This window comes from Myotis nattereri (assembly GCF_964212035.1).
Source record: "Myotis nattereri genome assembly, chromosome: 3".
Classification (NCBI taxonomy): Eukaryota; Metazoa; Chordata; class Mammalia; order Chiroptera; family Vespertilionidae; genus Myotis; species Myotis nattereri.
In genome coordinates this window covers 189,343,150-189,358,755 of record NC_138077.1, presented here as the reverse complement: position 1 = coordinate 189,358,755, position 15,606 = coordinate 189,343,150, and the positions used below count along the sequence as shown (strand labels likewise).

The 15,606-nt window shown below is 39.0% G+C and overlaps 1 protein-coding gene across 1 annotated transcript in view; it reads left to right on the top strand.

Moving 5' to 3' along the window:
• Positions 1–700: 700 nt before the first annotated feature.
• The window catches only part of IPP (intracisternal A particle-promoted polypeptide), a 31,684-nt gene continuing 16,778 nt past the window's right edge, over positions 701–15,606 (top strand). The window contains exons 1-5 of the mRNA XM_081087548.1: positions 701–732; positions 3,608–3,949; positions 6,600–7,031; positions 10,581–10,736; positions 13,290–13,457. Of these exons, the coding sequence (XP_080943674.1) occupies positions 3,658–3,949; positions 6,600–7,031; positions 10,581–10,736; positions 13,290–13,457 (1,048 nt within the window). The 5' untranslated portion in view covers positions 701–732; positions 3,608–3,657. The remainder of the gene's footprint in view (positions 733–3,607; positions 3,950–6,599; positions 7,032–10,580; positions 10,737–13,289; positions 13,458–15,606) is intronic.

Here is a 15,606-nt window from a genome sequence, read left to right as displayed (position 1 = left end):
TCTAGTTGAAAAATAAAATTAAAAAAAACGTTTTGTGAAGGTTTTGTTTCAGGTATATTTATTTATATACACACATATGAGGTATTATTGGGTTTGATGTAGAATGTTTTTGTTCACTGTGGTCTAGGGTCAAAAAGTTTGAAAGCCACTAAAGTGACATATGAGGTTCAACATGGAAAATAACTGGACGTTTTGAGTTCTACCTTCATAGTTGACATCCATTCACATTGCCGAGACCAGTCCAGCCAACTCAGAAAATGAATGGTAAATAATAGAGAGAAGCTACAAATATGACATCATTCCGTTGTGCACCTGAAAAGAGTGTGTTATATGTCCATTATATTTCAATAAAACATAAAGTTTAAAAAAAAAGATTAGAAGCGACTTGCCGTATGTTCCTCTCTGTCTTTCCTTGGCACTGAGGTTCGCTGGCTGCCTCGGATGCCAAAAGAATGGAGAGAGCGTTCGCGGAGCGCCAAGGACGAGCCGGCCAGCCCCACAGGCAGGAATTCGCGCTTGCAGCCTGACGGTTCCCTGACGCGAGCTCTGAGGCACCAGCTCTGAGCCGCAGGAGCGCGACGCCGGGAGGCGTCGCTGCCCGCGAGCGTAAGAGCATTGCGCAGGCGCAGACACGCCCCCGCCCGCTTCGTCACCCGCGCCGGTTTCCCCGCCCACGCCTCCGGCTGCGCGCGCAGCGCTTGAGCCGGCTCCGGCGGGAAGGGGAAGCGGCCGGTAAGAAAGGCTTAGCGGCCCGGATGCTTCTGTGACGGGGTTGGGACTTTCCTCTGGGGGTCTCTCCGGCTCTCGGGACCCCTGAGGAGGAGAGAGAGAGAGAGAGAGAGGAGCCCTTGAAATCGGCTTTGTCCTGCCGCTTAGGCGTGCCTCTGCTAGTCCAAGTGTTTTCGCCCTCACCGGAGCTTCTCTAGTCCGGTCCGCTCCCCGCCTCCGCTGGGGAACCCCAAGGCCCAGCCCCCGGCCAGGCTGCCACCCCCGGACGGCTCTGGGATGCCTTCCCCGCCATGTAGGTAGCGCTGGAATGTGCATCCGCCTTCAGTGGCGCAGCAGCGTCAGGGTAACTCTCCAGGCAGCCCCCACGTCAAGCACAGAGCCTCGTGGTTTGGTTCGTTTTGACACTTGCTTGTCCTGTGATTCTTTCTGACACCTTTTGCGGAAGCAGCTTTGTGCTTCACTTCCTCTGGGCTGGCTGCTCCGCGGTTTCCTAGTAATCGGCCTTTCAAGTTTGAGGCTCTGGATGCTCGTCTCTTACATCCCTGTGCCTTGTCCCGGAATTAGGATTTTTCCCTGCGGAAGTGCAGTCACACCCTGTGTTCCTTTTGGGATGGAATACGCAGCAGTTTCTAAAAGCGTGGTTAATAGATCGGGGTATCTTCTGTCAGCTGCCAGAGTGGGTGGATATTCAGTGAGCTCTTAGCGGCCGGAGGCAACATTTTAGCCCAGTGGCTGTGCTTGATGCCTTGTAGGTACCTTGTGTTTAAACCACCGGGGGAAATCTGCTGACAGGAAGAAATCTTAAAACAGAATAAAGCTTGATAGCCAGGTCATGTTTAATAATATCTGCAGGTCAAATTTCTATGTAGAGACAAATACACTGTTTACTTTTATATGCCAGTTAAACAGCGGCATTCTGTAGATACTGTTGTGAATAGCAGCCGCCTGGCAACGTCTCAAAATTCTCAAGTTAATTCCTAGATAAGTATGATAATCAGCTTCGTTATTTTTATTTTGATGAGCTTTAATGCCATAAACTTAACCACTTTTTTCTAATCAGCCCACACCATTCCTGTCAGCCTCAATTACAAAACCCTGGCCATCTTAGATTTCCCCTGTGCTTCATCTCCTTATATTAGTGAATCTCATGGTTTCTTGATTTAAAAAAAAAAATAACTTGAATTTATATCTTTGATTCTCATTGTTGAAGCTGAACCGGCTGTGTTTTAGGACTTTGCTACCACTTAACTTATCCCCCTGAAGGCTCAAATAACGGTTCTGAAACGTGATGTTTACTCCGGATGAACCTATAAAAGCTCAGGTCCAAATTTCTGTGCTTGGATTTCTCTATAACCTGGCATGTGGGAAGAGCCCAGGATTTAGAGTAAGAAGACCTGGATTCAAATACTGGGACAGTCATTACGTTAACACTGTGTTCTTAGGAAACTTTGAGCTTGTTTCCTTTTCTATCATTTTGAATAACAGTATCTTTTCCTTCCAGTCTCTTAATTATTGTGAGAATTATAGTTGGCATGATGTGTTGAAAAGCTATCAGAGTTGTACAAAAACAACCTAAGTGCCCTAGCTGGTTTGGCTTGCAGTGGTTCTCAACCTTCTGGCCCTTTAAATACAGTTCCTCATGTTGTGGTGACCCCAACCATAAAATTATTTTCGTTGCTACTTCATAACTGTGATGTTGCTACTGTTATGAATCGTAATGTAAATATCTGATATGCAGGATGGTCTTAGGCGACCTCTGTGAAAGGGTCTTTCAACCGCCAAAGGGGTTGCGACCCACAGGTTGAGAACCGCTGGGATAGAGCAACGGCCTGCGGACTAAAGGGTCCCAAGTTCGATTCCGGCCAAGGGGTTGTGGGCTCGATCCCCAGTAGGCGGTGTGCAGGAGGCAGCTGATCAATGATTCTCTCTCGTCATTGATGTTTCTATCTCCCTCTTCCTCTCTGAAATCAATAAAGAAGTATATTTTTAAAAAATACCTAAGCCATTGTTATTTCTCATTGTACTGACTCATTTTACCAACATTTGAAAACCTAATATATGTTCGATTCTTGTGCTATAGCTATGAAAGAGTCCCTGCTTTTGAGGGGCTTCCTTTCAAGGAACTTTCAGAGAGAGAGAGAGTAGGGAGTAGGGTGATAGAGTGTCTGACAAGATGGAGTGTGATATAGATTGTAAAATAGGTAAGCTTAGGGCAAGCACCAAACCCAGAGGAGAGAGGAACAGGGAGGAGTTCCTAAAGGAAATTATATTTGAGCAGTCTTGAATTATAACAAAGATCCAGAGGGAAGAGGTGTGGAAGGACACCATGCGAGTCACTTTTAAAGAACTGCAAATTGTTAGGTTTTGTTGGAGTATTAAGTTCAAAGAGGAGTATGGGAGATAGGACTGGATAGGTAGACAGAGGTAAGATTTGAAGGACTTTTGTGCGCTAAGGGATGTGTACAAATAAGCAAACAGTTACCCTGATCACAATTGTTTTTTGAAAGTTCATTCTGGCTACAATGTTTGCTTCCTTACTGCAGTGTACAAAAGCTTCTTTCTGCCTTTGTGCCTTTCCTTATTTTCTTTACTCCACCCAGAAAGGCTCATGCCCTCTCCTCATACTTAACTATCTTTCAGTATCCAGTTCAGGTTCCAGTTTTCCATGTCCTCCAATTATTTTAGGTCCTATTATTCCTTTCTCTGAAACCCTAGGAATGGTACCACACAGTTTAGTCCTTATTTGTTTCATGTGTGTTTTATTCCCTAAGTATATTGTAGGTTCCTTGAGGATAGGGAATGTTCCATAAGTATATGAATAAAAGACATGTTAAACACAAAAATATGATGTTTGGTCTCTTTCTGTTTTGGTTTTCAGGGTAGGACCAGATTATGGGCAGAAGTCCTTTAAATTAATTTATCATCATCATGGCTAATGAGGGCTGTCCCAAGGCTGGTGATAGTCTTTTTTCATCAGATAAACATGCCCAACTCATCTTGGCCCAGATCAATAAAATGAGGAATGGACAGCATTTCTGTGATGTGCAGCTACAAGTGGGGAAGGAAACTTTTAAAGTTCATCGGCTGGTTCTGGCTGCCAGTAGTCCTTACTTTGCAGCTTTGTTCACTGGAGGAATGAAAGAGTCCTCAAAAGATGTTGTACAGATTCTAGGAATTGAAGCTGCAGTATTTCGAATACTTCTAGATTTTATTTATACAGGTATGTTAAGTAAGCCTAGTTTTAAGTGAAGAATGATGCAGTCACTCATGTTCTGCTATGGAAATATAAATTGATATTACTTATATGGAAAGTAATTTCACAATTTATTATTATGAGTCTTTGAAAAATTCCTATCTTTTGACCTTGTGGTCTTTTTCTAGGAATACTAAGGAACTAATTAGGGATTCAGGCTAACATGTATGTACCAGGATATTTATAACATTATTTATAATAGTTTAATTGAATGCAATCTAATTCTCCCTCAATAGGTTATATGGTTAAATAAATTATGGTACATATAGGTAATAGAATATTTTTTAGATCTTGCAAATGATTTAAATATATACTATCATGGAAGGATGTTTGCAATATATTAAATGAAGATAATCTGTATGTAAATCCCACTTCAATTTTGTTTTTTAAAAATCATTTGTTTGTATTTGTGCACAGGAAAAAGACCACAATGTTGATGTTTACCTCTAGATGATGAAATATGGAAGATTCTTATTTTTCCATTTTTTTCTGTTTTTCCTTCGTAATGTCATAATCAGCATGTATTATTTTACTTATTTTTTTTCTATATATTTATTGATTTTTTACAGAGAGGAAGGGAGAGGGATAGAGAGTTAGAAACATCGATGAGAGAGAAACATAGATCAGCTGCCTCCTGCACACCCCCTACTGGGGATGGATGTGCCTGCAACCAAGGTACATGCCCTTGACCGGAATCGAACTTGGGACCCTGCAGTCCCCAGGCCGATGTGCTATCCAGTGAGCCAAACCAGCCAGGCACCATGTATTATTTTAATCAAATCTTTTACTTCTAAAATTTTTGTGAAGAGTTTTAATGATATTAGAAAATTCATATAAAAACTATATATAAAGTTTTAATCTTATATAACAAATATACATGGGAAAATCTTTCAAGAAATATAATAAAATGGTAATAGTGTATGGATATGGAAAATGTGTGATTTTCATACTTTTCTACCTAAAGTTTTTTCTGTAGTGAATACATAGTACTCTTATAATCAGGAAAAAAAAGTTTAAAACAATGACTGTTGTTTGGTCTAGTTTTGAGAATACACCATACTCTCCGTAAAGGAGATAATTATGTGGCCTGATAAAGTGTTGCTTATTTAATGCATAATATTTACAACTGGAAAATAACAAAAGGTAATTTTTCTTTGTGTAGTTTCATATTCCTTTTTGGAAAATTTCAGAAAATAAGTTAATTGTGAGGATTGTAAAAATGACCTTTTTTATCTACTGAAAGTAATGCAGCTCTGCCTATTGGCTAATGTACAAATTAACATTGAGAGGTTCTTGATCTGTCTTTTGTAAATGCCTTGTGTGAGTTGGAAACTGCTTTATAAATACCCCTGCTTCTCATACTTGAAAAATAGAAATGAACAGATTAATCCAATGGAATTAGTTGAACTACATAAAAACAGAAGAAATGCCACAAACCGTCTACTCCGCCTCTGTTGTCTGATAGTAGCAAGAAGAGATATTTAGTAAAAGAGAATGTTCATGGCATCATTACTATATTGCTGGTGATTAGCACTTCCATCAAAGAATAAGAAGTGGTAAAACCCAGAGAAATAAAAGTTACTGAGCATATGTAGGGAAAAATAACTGTACAACGTTAACATTTAAGGCTAAAACTGATGTAACAGTTAAGAACAATGTTTGTCTGCTAGTAAAAGATACAAAGTGGCTTAACCAGATAGGAATTTATTTATTTTTCCACAAAAATGAATCCATAGTAATTCAAAGGCTGGTATAGTGGCTTCATGATGTCATTAGTGTCCCATTATTCATACATCATTTTGCTCCACCATCTGTAGTATGTAGCCTCTAACATCATCACTGAACTCCAGCCAGTGGAAGGAGGAAGAGGAAAAGGCAAAAGAGCCTGCCCCCTCAGACTATCCTCTTTTTAAGCTTTTCTAGTAACCCTAACCAATAACCGCTACCTATATCCTTTTGGCTAACCTTAGTCAAAAATTCATTTCTATCTGCCAAGGGAAGCTAAGAAATATAATTTTTAGCTGGGCACAATTGCCACTCATAGCAAAATCAAGGTTCTATTAATAAAGATGAAAATAAATTTTGGGCATATATATTGGTCAGGGAACTTTGTAATTTGATACAATTTTTTTAAAAATTTTTTTGTGTGGTTAGAACATACCGTTTTCTTTTTTTAGCATATTAGGCTTTTATTATATAGGATTTTACATATGTCTCCTTTTTCCCCCCGCCCTTAACAATCCCTCGGCCTCCCCTACCCCCCAGTGTCTTATGTCCATTGGTTATGCTTATATGCATGCATACAAGTAGTTTTGTTTTTGTTTTTTAAAAAAGAACATGTTCTTTGATTTTCATTATAGTGGCATTTCCTTTTCGGGGAATGTGGGGACAGCAGTCAGGGTTAAATGAATGTATAAAGCAATTAATGCTGTGTCTACTTCATTGTAAGTGTTCCATAAATGTTCTGTACCTTTATCATTTAAGTTTTGTGCTCTATCAATCCTTTGTTGCCTTTTCACTTAGCTATTGGTGGAATCAAATATAACGCCTCTTTAATATAAGTCAAATGTTTGTTTTTATTTTACTGTACTGGTTATTTGTCTCCCTGTTTCCCTAGGCATAGTGGACATAGGTGTGAATAATGTCCAGGAGTTGCTTGTTGCAGCGGACATGCTACAATTGACTGAAGTTGTTAATCTTTGCTGTGCATTTCTGAAAGGACAAATTGATCCACTGAACTGCATTGGGATCTTTCAGTTCTCTGAGCAAATTGCCTGCCATGATCTTTTGGAATTCACAGAAAACTATATTCATGTCCATTTCTTGGAGGTTCAGAGTGGGGAAGAGTTCCTGGCACTTACAAAAGATCAGTTGATCAAAATTTTGCGAAGTGAAGAGCTTAGCATTGAGGATGAATACCAGGTCTTCTTAGCTGCAATGCAATGGCTTCTCAAAGATCTGGGAAAAAGAAAAAAATATGTGGTGGAAGTGCTAGACCCAATTCGATTTCCTTTACTACCTCCTCAGAGGCTTTTAAAGTATATAGAAGGTAACTTTTTGTTGTATATCAGTCAACTACTTATCCAATGGCTTTTTGCTTCCTGAAATGTGATAGTGTTTTTACTTTCAGTTCAATAGCAGACATTTATTGAATGATTACTATATGCAAGTTACAGATTTGTGTTTTTCTGGGTAGATAGTTGTATTTCCATATTTCTGCCCTTTTTTTTCTTTTTAAATATATTTTATATTTTACAGAGAGGAAGGGAGAGGGATAGAGTGTTAGAAACATCAATGAGAGAGAAACATCGATCATCTGCCTCCTGCACACCCCCTACTGGGCATGTGCCCACAACCAAGGTACATGCCCTTGACTAGAATCGAACCTGGAACCCTTCAATCCACAGATTGACACTCTATCCACTGAGCCACACTGGTTAGGGCTTCATATTTCTGCCTTTATTTTAATAAAATCCTTATGTACCTTTCTTGAAATTAAATACTAATAGAGGTTAGAGCTATAGATAAAATTACTGACTGAACTAAAATACTGTTGTTTTTGGCAGTACTAATTATTTCAAGATAAGATTTCCTCTTGTCGCTTTTAAAAAGTCAGCAAATCCTAACAGTTGAGGAAAATGCATATGCTAAAAACAAAAACAAAAACAAAACTTAATAAATCCTGTAAGTCCTCTCGTTATAAAATAAATTTTGTTAAAAAAATATATATTTTATTGATTTTTTACAGAGAGGAAGGGAGAGAGATAGAGAGTTAGAAACATCAATGAGAGAGAAACATCGATCAGCTGCCTCCTGCACATCTCCTACTGGGGATATGCCCGCAACCCAGGTACATGCCCTTGACCGGAATCGAACCTGGGACCTTTCAGTCCACAGGCCGACGCTCTATCCACTGAGCCAAACCGGCCTCGGCTATAAAATAAATTTTATATTGATATATCATAGCTCCTAAGTGCCTTTGAATCATCTTTAGGTTCTAAACTTTGAAAATACTTTTTACCATAGTATAAAATAGTTTTTATCTTTATATTAGAAAAATGATAATATTTAAATTTATTTTTTTAAACTACTTTAGACTTGATTTCAAGATTTGAAGGTTTTTTTGTTAATCCTCACCCGAGAATATTTTTCCATTGATTTTTCGGGAGAGTAGAATAGAGAGGGAAAGACAGACAGAAATATCAATGTGAAAGAAACACATCGATTGGTTGCCTCCTCCTGCACGTGCCGAGACCAGGGCCAGAGAGGAACCTGCAACCAAGCTATGTGCCCTTGGGCAGAATCGAACCCAAGACCCTTTGGTCCACAGACTGACACTCTATCCACTGAGACAAACCGGCAAGATTTGTCCTACACTGAATGAAACTTGAGGATGTGACTGAATTATAAATAATGTAAGAGCTAATTCTCTGGACATCTTTTCTATTTTAGTTTACTTTGTTTCTCCCATCTAAAATTTGAGATCTAGGTGTTATGTTCTCACCGCTTCTTTCTAGCTTGAGACATGAAAGAAGTGGAAGAATGGAGATTTGCTAAGGCTGAGGTCCTTCCTTAGGGACTTGGTTCTGAGCTTTCTTATGAGATCCTAATATTGATCTTGTGTCAGGACCTACCTACTTAACCCAGCCAAGGATGTATCTCATATAGACTTTGGCTAGCAAGGTGCTCTGTTAGATAGCAAACTGGCGATCCTCTCTACCTTTACTGCTGGTCCTATAGGGATTTTCCTTTTATTGGTTTTGTTCTTTGACTTCTCAACTTGGCTTCTTCACTGCTCATTCTACCTCTCTCCAAATTATTAGTTATTAGTAAGAATTCTCAAGATTTTTTAAATTGACCTTCTTTCCTCAATATTGCATCTGAGATGTAGGGACAAGCCTAGGAGATAGTCCCTTGCTAGCATAAATGGGCCTTTGTGCAAATTTGAAAATAGTGCCCTTTTAGGGGGTCTTAGAGCTTGCCAGATGGGATGGATACAGGTTGACTTTCATCCCCAATTCACCTTCTCATCTAAGTACCGTTGAGCAGGAAAAAACTACCCAATCATGCTCAAAGTCTCTAGGAAATGGATCTCATCCCAGCAGCTCATCCGAACAACTCTTTTGTTTCTTGCTTTGAGTATAATTTTTTTTTAATATATTTTTTATTGATTTTTTTACAGAGAGGAAGGGAGAGGGATAGAGAGTTAGAAACATCGATGAGAGAGAAACATCGATCAGCTGCCTCCTGCACACCTCCCACTGGGGACGTGCCTGCAACCATGGTACATGCCCTTGACTGGAACTGAACCCGGGACCCCTCAGTCCGCAGGCCAACGCTCTAGCCACTGAGCCAAACCTATCAGGGCTGACTATAATTTTTTAAAGTTTATGACATATTTTATACCCTTTTGTTATTAGGTTGTATGTATTGAATTTTGGGCTACTTTTTTTTCATTTTGTTAAATAATTGTGATTCTATTTCACCTTGCCATCTTTATTTAGAAATCCTCATACATGTATTTTAAAATTGTCTAGTATGAAGCATTAAAAATATTTTTTAATTGATTTCAGAGAGGAAGGGTGAAGGAGAGAAAGATAGAAACATCAATGATGAGAGAGAATCAATGATTGGCTGCCTCCTGCACACCCCCTACTGGGGGGTGAGCCCACAACATGTGCCCTGACCAGGAATCCAACTGTGACCTCCTGGTTTATAAGTCAACGCATAACCATTGAGCAACAGGAGTTGGGCTGAAGCATTTTTTTAAAAAATATGTACTTACTGATTTTAGAAAAAGACAGAAACATCAATTTGTGCCCTAGCCATTGTGGCTCAGTTGGTTGAACATCATCCTTACAGGGTTTTGTTTAAAAGGTAGCCGGTTCAATTTCTGTTCAGGGCACATGTCCAGGTTGCAGGTTCGATACCCAGTAAGAATGTTTTCGAGAGGCAACCAACGAATGTTTCTCTCGCACGTTGATGTTTCTCTCCCTTTCCCTTCCTCTCTCTCTCTCTAACAATCAATAAAAAACAAAAAGAAAAAGAAACATTGATTTGTTGTTCTACTTATTTATGCATTCATTGGTTGATTCTTACATGTGCCCTGACCTGGGATAGAACCTGCAACCTTGGCATATCAGGCAACACTCTAACCAACTGAGCTACCCGATCAGGGCCATGAAGCATATTTTTAAAAACAATCTTTGGCCCAACCAGCGTGACTCTGGTTGAGTGTCAACCTATGAGGTCATGGTTTGATTCCCGATTACAGGCTTGATCCCCAGTGGGGGGCATGCAAGAGGCAGCTGATCAGTGTTTCTCTGTCATCATTGATGTTTCTCTCTCTCTCTCCCTCAAACTTCCTTTTTAAAATCAATAAAAATATATTTTAAAAAATAATCTTTGATTTAAGAAAAGTATATTTTTCAGTAGCAATGAGAAAAATAATATTTGGTATTACAGGAAATGGTGTGGTTAAATCACCATTGTTTGATGATGAGTTTTTTATTTTTTGATTGTCAATTCTTTTTATGTAAGCATATCTTTTCAGTATTTAAAAGTTGATTAAACATTATCTTTTTAAACATTACTTTAGGAGTATCTGATTTTAATCTTCGTGTTGCATTGCAAACACTTTTGAAAGAGTACTGTGAGGTGTGCAAATCTCCCAAAGAGAACAAGTTTTGTAGTTTTCTGCAGACATCTAAGGTTCGACCTCGGAAGAAAGCAAGAAAGTATCTGTATGCAGTAGGTGAGAACATTTATTTATTTACTTATTTATGTATTTTTCTTTCTCTTTTTACATTGTATTTATTGGAGTGACATTGGTTAATAAAATTATATAGGTTTTAGATGTACAATTTTATAATATACTGTAGTTGATAGAGGTTATCTTTATTTTCAGGATCAAAATCTTTGAATGTTTTATTGTTATTATACATGTCAGAATATTCAGGTGTGTCAAATAGACATATTTAATTTTACATGCAGACTACAGATTTATAAATTGTAGTTATAGAATACAGTGAACACATCTAAAAATTAAATAGCTACTCATTTGACATTATTCTGTGATCTGAATATTTGGTTCTTAGATTACTCAATTATTGTCAATAACTGACTACAGAAATACTACTTTAAAAGTTGAAAACTTGCTTTAAAAGTATCTGATTTTAATCTTTGTGTTGCATTGCAGGAAGAAAAATGAACCTCAAAAATATTAACTATTCACAGTGTCATAGATGGTAATTAGGGATGATAAGAACCAATGGTCTCCAAAGTGTGGGTGTGCAGGATAATCCATAGGCATATGAGATGAACATATTAAAGCCTCTCTTTCTTTTTATTTTAAAAAACATTAAACCATATCAGTATTTGATATATATATATATATATATATACATATACATATACATATACATATACATATACATACATATTGACAGATCGCCTAGATTTATATAGATAATATAATTTATATATAAATATTTTCTGTATAATTTATATGTATGTAATTATAACTAGAGGCCCAGTGCACGAATTTGTGCACGGGGGCTGGGGGGAAGGAACCTCGGGAAGTTGGCTGGTCAGGGGGAGCGAGCAGAGGGACTGTGGGAGGTTGGCTGTGGGAGTGCACTGACCACCGAGCCACCTGGGGGGAGGGACCGTGGGAGATTGGTTGGCCGCGGGAGGTTGGCTGTGGGAGCGCATTGACCACCAGGGGGCAGCTCCTGCTTTGGGCGTCTGCCCCCTGGTGGTCACATCATAGTGCACATCATAGTGACTGTTCGTTTGGTTGTTTGGTCGTAACTGTCGCTAGGCTTTTATATATATAGATTTTATATATGCTATAATGTATAAGTATGTAATTTTTTAGTGCATACTAAACTTTTTTTTTTTAATATATTTTATTGATTTTTTACAGAGAGGAAGGGAGAGAGAGATAGAGAGTTAGAAACATCGATGAGAGAGAAACATCGATCAGCTGCCTCCTGCACATCTCCCACTGGGGATATGCCCGCAACCCAGGTACATGCCCTTGACCGGAATCGAACCTGGGACCTTTCAGTCCGCAGGCCGACGCTCTATCCACTGAGCTAAACCGGTTTCGGCCCATACTAAACTTTTTTAATGAGATGTGCAATCAAACATGAATTTCAACTTGCTATTTTTTTTTAAAATATGTTTCTATTAATTTTTTTAGACAGAGAGGAAGGGAGAGGGAGAGAGAGAAAGTGATCTGCTGCCTCCTGTACACCCTCTAATGAGGTTTGAGCCCACAACTACAGTGTGTGCCTTGATCAGGAATCGAACCAGCAACCTCTTGCTGCATGGGATGACACTCAATCAACTGAGCCACACCAGCAGGGCTCAATTCACAATTTTTATTTGAAAGAGACACTAATAGAGATCATAATGGAACTTTTTAAAAAATATGTTTTTATTGATTTCTTTTCCTTTTTGTTTTTTCCAAAGCAAGAGAGAGAGAGAGAGATGAGAGGGAGAAGGGAGAGGAAGGGTAAGGGGGGTGGGCGGGGAGAGAGAGAGAGAGAGAGAGAGAGAGAGAGAAACATTGATCCCCTGCTTCCTGCATGCATCCTGACCAGGGATGGAGCAAAACGTGGGCATGTGCCTTGACTGAGAATCAGACCGTGACCTTTTGGTGCACAGAATGAAGCTCAGCCAACTGAGCCCCACTGCCCAGGGCAGAAACTTTTTAACTAGACAAATAACCAGCTCCTAGATTATGTTTTTTGTTTTTTTGGGTTTTGGTTTTTTTTGTTGTTAATTGTCACCCGAGGATATTTTTTCCCTGTTGATTTTTTTAGAGACAGTGGAAGGGAGTCGGGGGGAGAGAGAGAGAGAGCATCAATGTGAGAGAGACAAATGGATTCATTGCCTCCCACACCCCCCCCAACCAGGGCTAGAGATCAAACCTGCAACCTGGGTGCATGCCCTTGACCAGAAATGGAACCCGAGAGTCTTTGGTCTGTGGGCCAACACTCTAACCACTGAGCAGCACCAGCAAGGGCTAGATTTATGTTTTACCTAATGTTCTATATAACTAAGACCAGGTAGTACAACATTGTGGTTAATTCACTTCATTTAAGCCATAATCTTTCAGGACTTGGCACATTTAAGAATAATATATGTATATATGGCAAGCTCTAAAGCATTTATTCTTTGCTATGAAATAGTTACACTGAATGTCTAGATGTAGATGGTTAGATTTTTCTCCTTATTACCATTTCCGTATTTAGCGGTAAGGAATTTGCTATGGTCCTTCTTTCCTTCCTTTGTTCAGGTGGATATACTCGGTTGCAGGGTGGTCGTTGGAGTGATAGCAGAGCCCTCAGCTGTGTAGAACGTTTTGACACCTTTAGCCAGTATTGGACCACTGTATCTTCACTTCATCAAGCTCGATGTGGGCTGGGAGTAGCAGTTCTGGGAGGGATGGTCTATGCTATTGGAGGTAATAATGAGAATGTCTTATTTCCCTCATTAATCTTTAGCTATAAGTTGGCTAAATTCTTATATGCTTTACATATATTGTGAGGCTATGGGGTATACATAGCTACATTGTGCTTACTAAATATTTATTGAATAAATGAGTGAAAGAAATTAAAAGAAAACACAAGCTATTGAATATTTCAGACCAGAGGGATACTATAATTTATCATAAGGCAGAATACTTAAGTTTGATGTTGTCTGGTTTTTTGTTGTTGTTGTTATTGTTGTTGTTTTAAATTATTTGTATTGATTTCAGAGAGGAAGAAAGAGAGATAGAAACATCACTAAGGAGAGAGAATCATTGATTGGCTGCCTCCTGCACAACCCACACTGGGGATCAAGCCCACAACCCCGACATGTGCCTTGACCAGGAATCGAATCATAACCTCCTGGTTCATAGTTCAACACTCAACCACTGAGCCACACTGGCTGAGCACTGTTTTTTAATTGCTTTTTAAAATACTTATTGATTTCAGAGAGAGAGAGAAATAAAAACATCAATGATGAGCCCTAGCCCAGTGATGGGGAACCTATGACACCCGTGTCGGAGATGACACGCGAACTCATTTTTTTGGTTGATTTTTCTTTGTTAAATGGCATTTAAATATATAAAATAAGTATCAAAAGTATAAATCTTTGTTTTACTATGGTTGCAAATATTAAAAAAATTCTATATGTGACACAGCATCAGAGTTAAGTTAGGGTTTTTCAAAATGCTGACATGCCGAGCTCAAAAGGTTCGCCATCACTGCCCTAGCCGGTTTGGCTCAGTGGATAGAGTGTTGGCCTGTGGACTAAAGGGTCCTGGGTTCGATTCTGGTCAAGGGCACATGCCCAGGTTGTGGGCTGAATCCCCAGTGTGGGGCATGCAGGAAGCAGCTGATCAATGATTTTTCTCTCATCATTGATGTTTCTATCTCTCTTTCTTCCTTCTCTGAAATCAATTAAAAAAAATTTTTTTAAAGAAAAGTTGTTCATACAATGTGGCCCCAAAACTTAGGTTGATATTTATCATTAAAAAATTTTTAAATTCTGAAAGCTGCATTACGAGTCATTTTTAATTAATCAAGTTATCCAGATAGTGGGACATACAAAAACCAAGTCAACTAGATATTTGGATATATTTCTTGATTGAAATCATTGTGTTTTCTGAAACTGTTACTGTGAAATATATGCTCCAGCAACTGAACCACACTCAACAAGGTTCTAAATACTGTTTTAAAAAATTAAGATATAATTCACATACCATCAAATTCACCATTTAGAGTATATAGTTCAGTGGTTTTTAGTATATTCACAAAGTAGTGCTACCATCATTACTCATTCCAAAACATTTTCATCTCTGCAAAAAGCTTCTCTTATCAATTAGGGAAATTTATTTTTTTAATTTTATTTATTTTAGAGAGGAAGGAGAGGGAGAGATAGAAACATCAATGATGAGAGAGAATCATTGATCTGATGCCTCCTGCACACCCACTACTACTGGGGATTGAGCCTGCAACCTGGGCATGTGCCCTTAACTGGAATCGAACCCAGGACTCTAGTCCACAGGCCGACGCTCTATCCACTTAGCCAAACTGGGTAGGGCATTTAGGGAAATTTTTATATCAGTGTAGGGAACTGTTTACTAGCCATATTCCCAGACTCCAACCAAGGGTCTACCTTGCAAAGCAAGCCTTTCTAAAGATAGGCAGTCTCAGACCTGCTATGTTAACTTCTGCACAGTAGGAGTTTTGTAAACATTCAGGATTCTAGGCCCTCATACAGTTAAATGTGCTGCAAATATCTTTCCTACTCTGCTGCTTCACCTTTCACTTATATGGTATCTTTTTTTTTTACTCTTCTCCTGAAGGTATGTTTTCACTGACTTTAGAGGGGAAGGGAGAGAAACATCTATGTATGAGAGAAACATCAATTGACTGCCTCCGTTTCTTGCCCCTGCCAACAATCAAACCCACAACCTACGTATGTGCTCTGACCGGAAATCAAACCACCAACCTTTCAGTACCTGGGTTGAGGCTCCAACCAACCTGAGCCACACTAGCCAGGACTTTTTATAGTGTCTTTTGATAAACAAATGTTTTTAATTTTAATGTAGCCAACTCTATTAT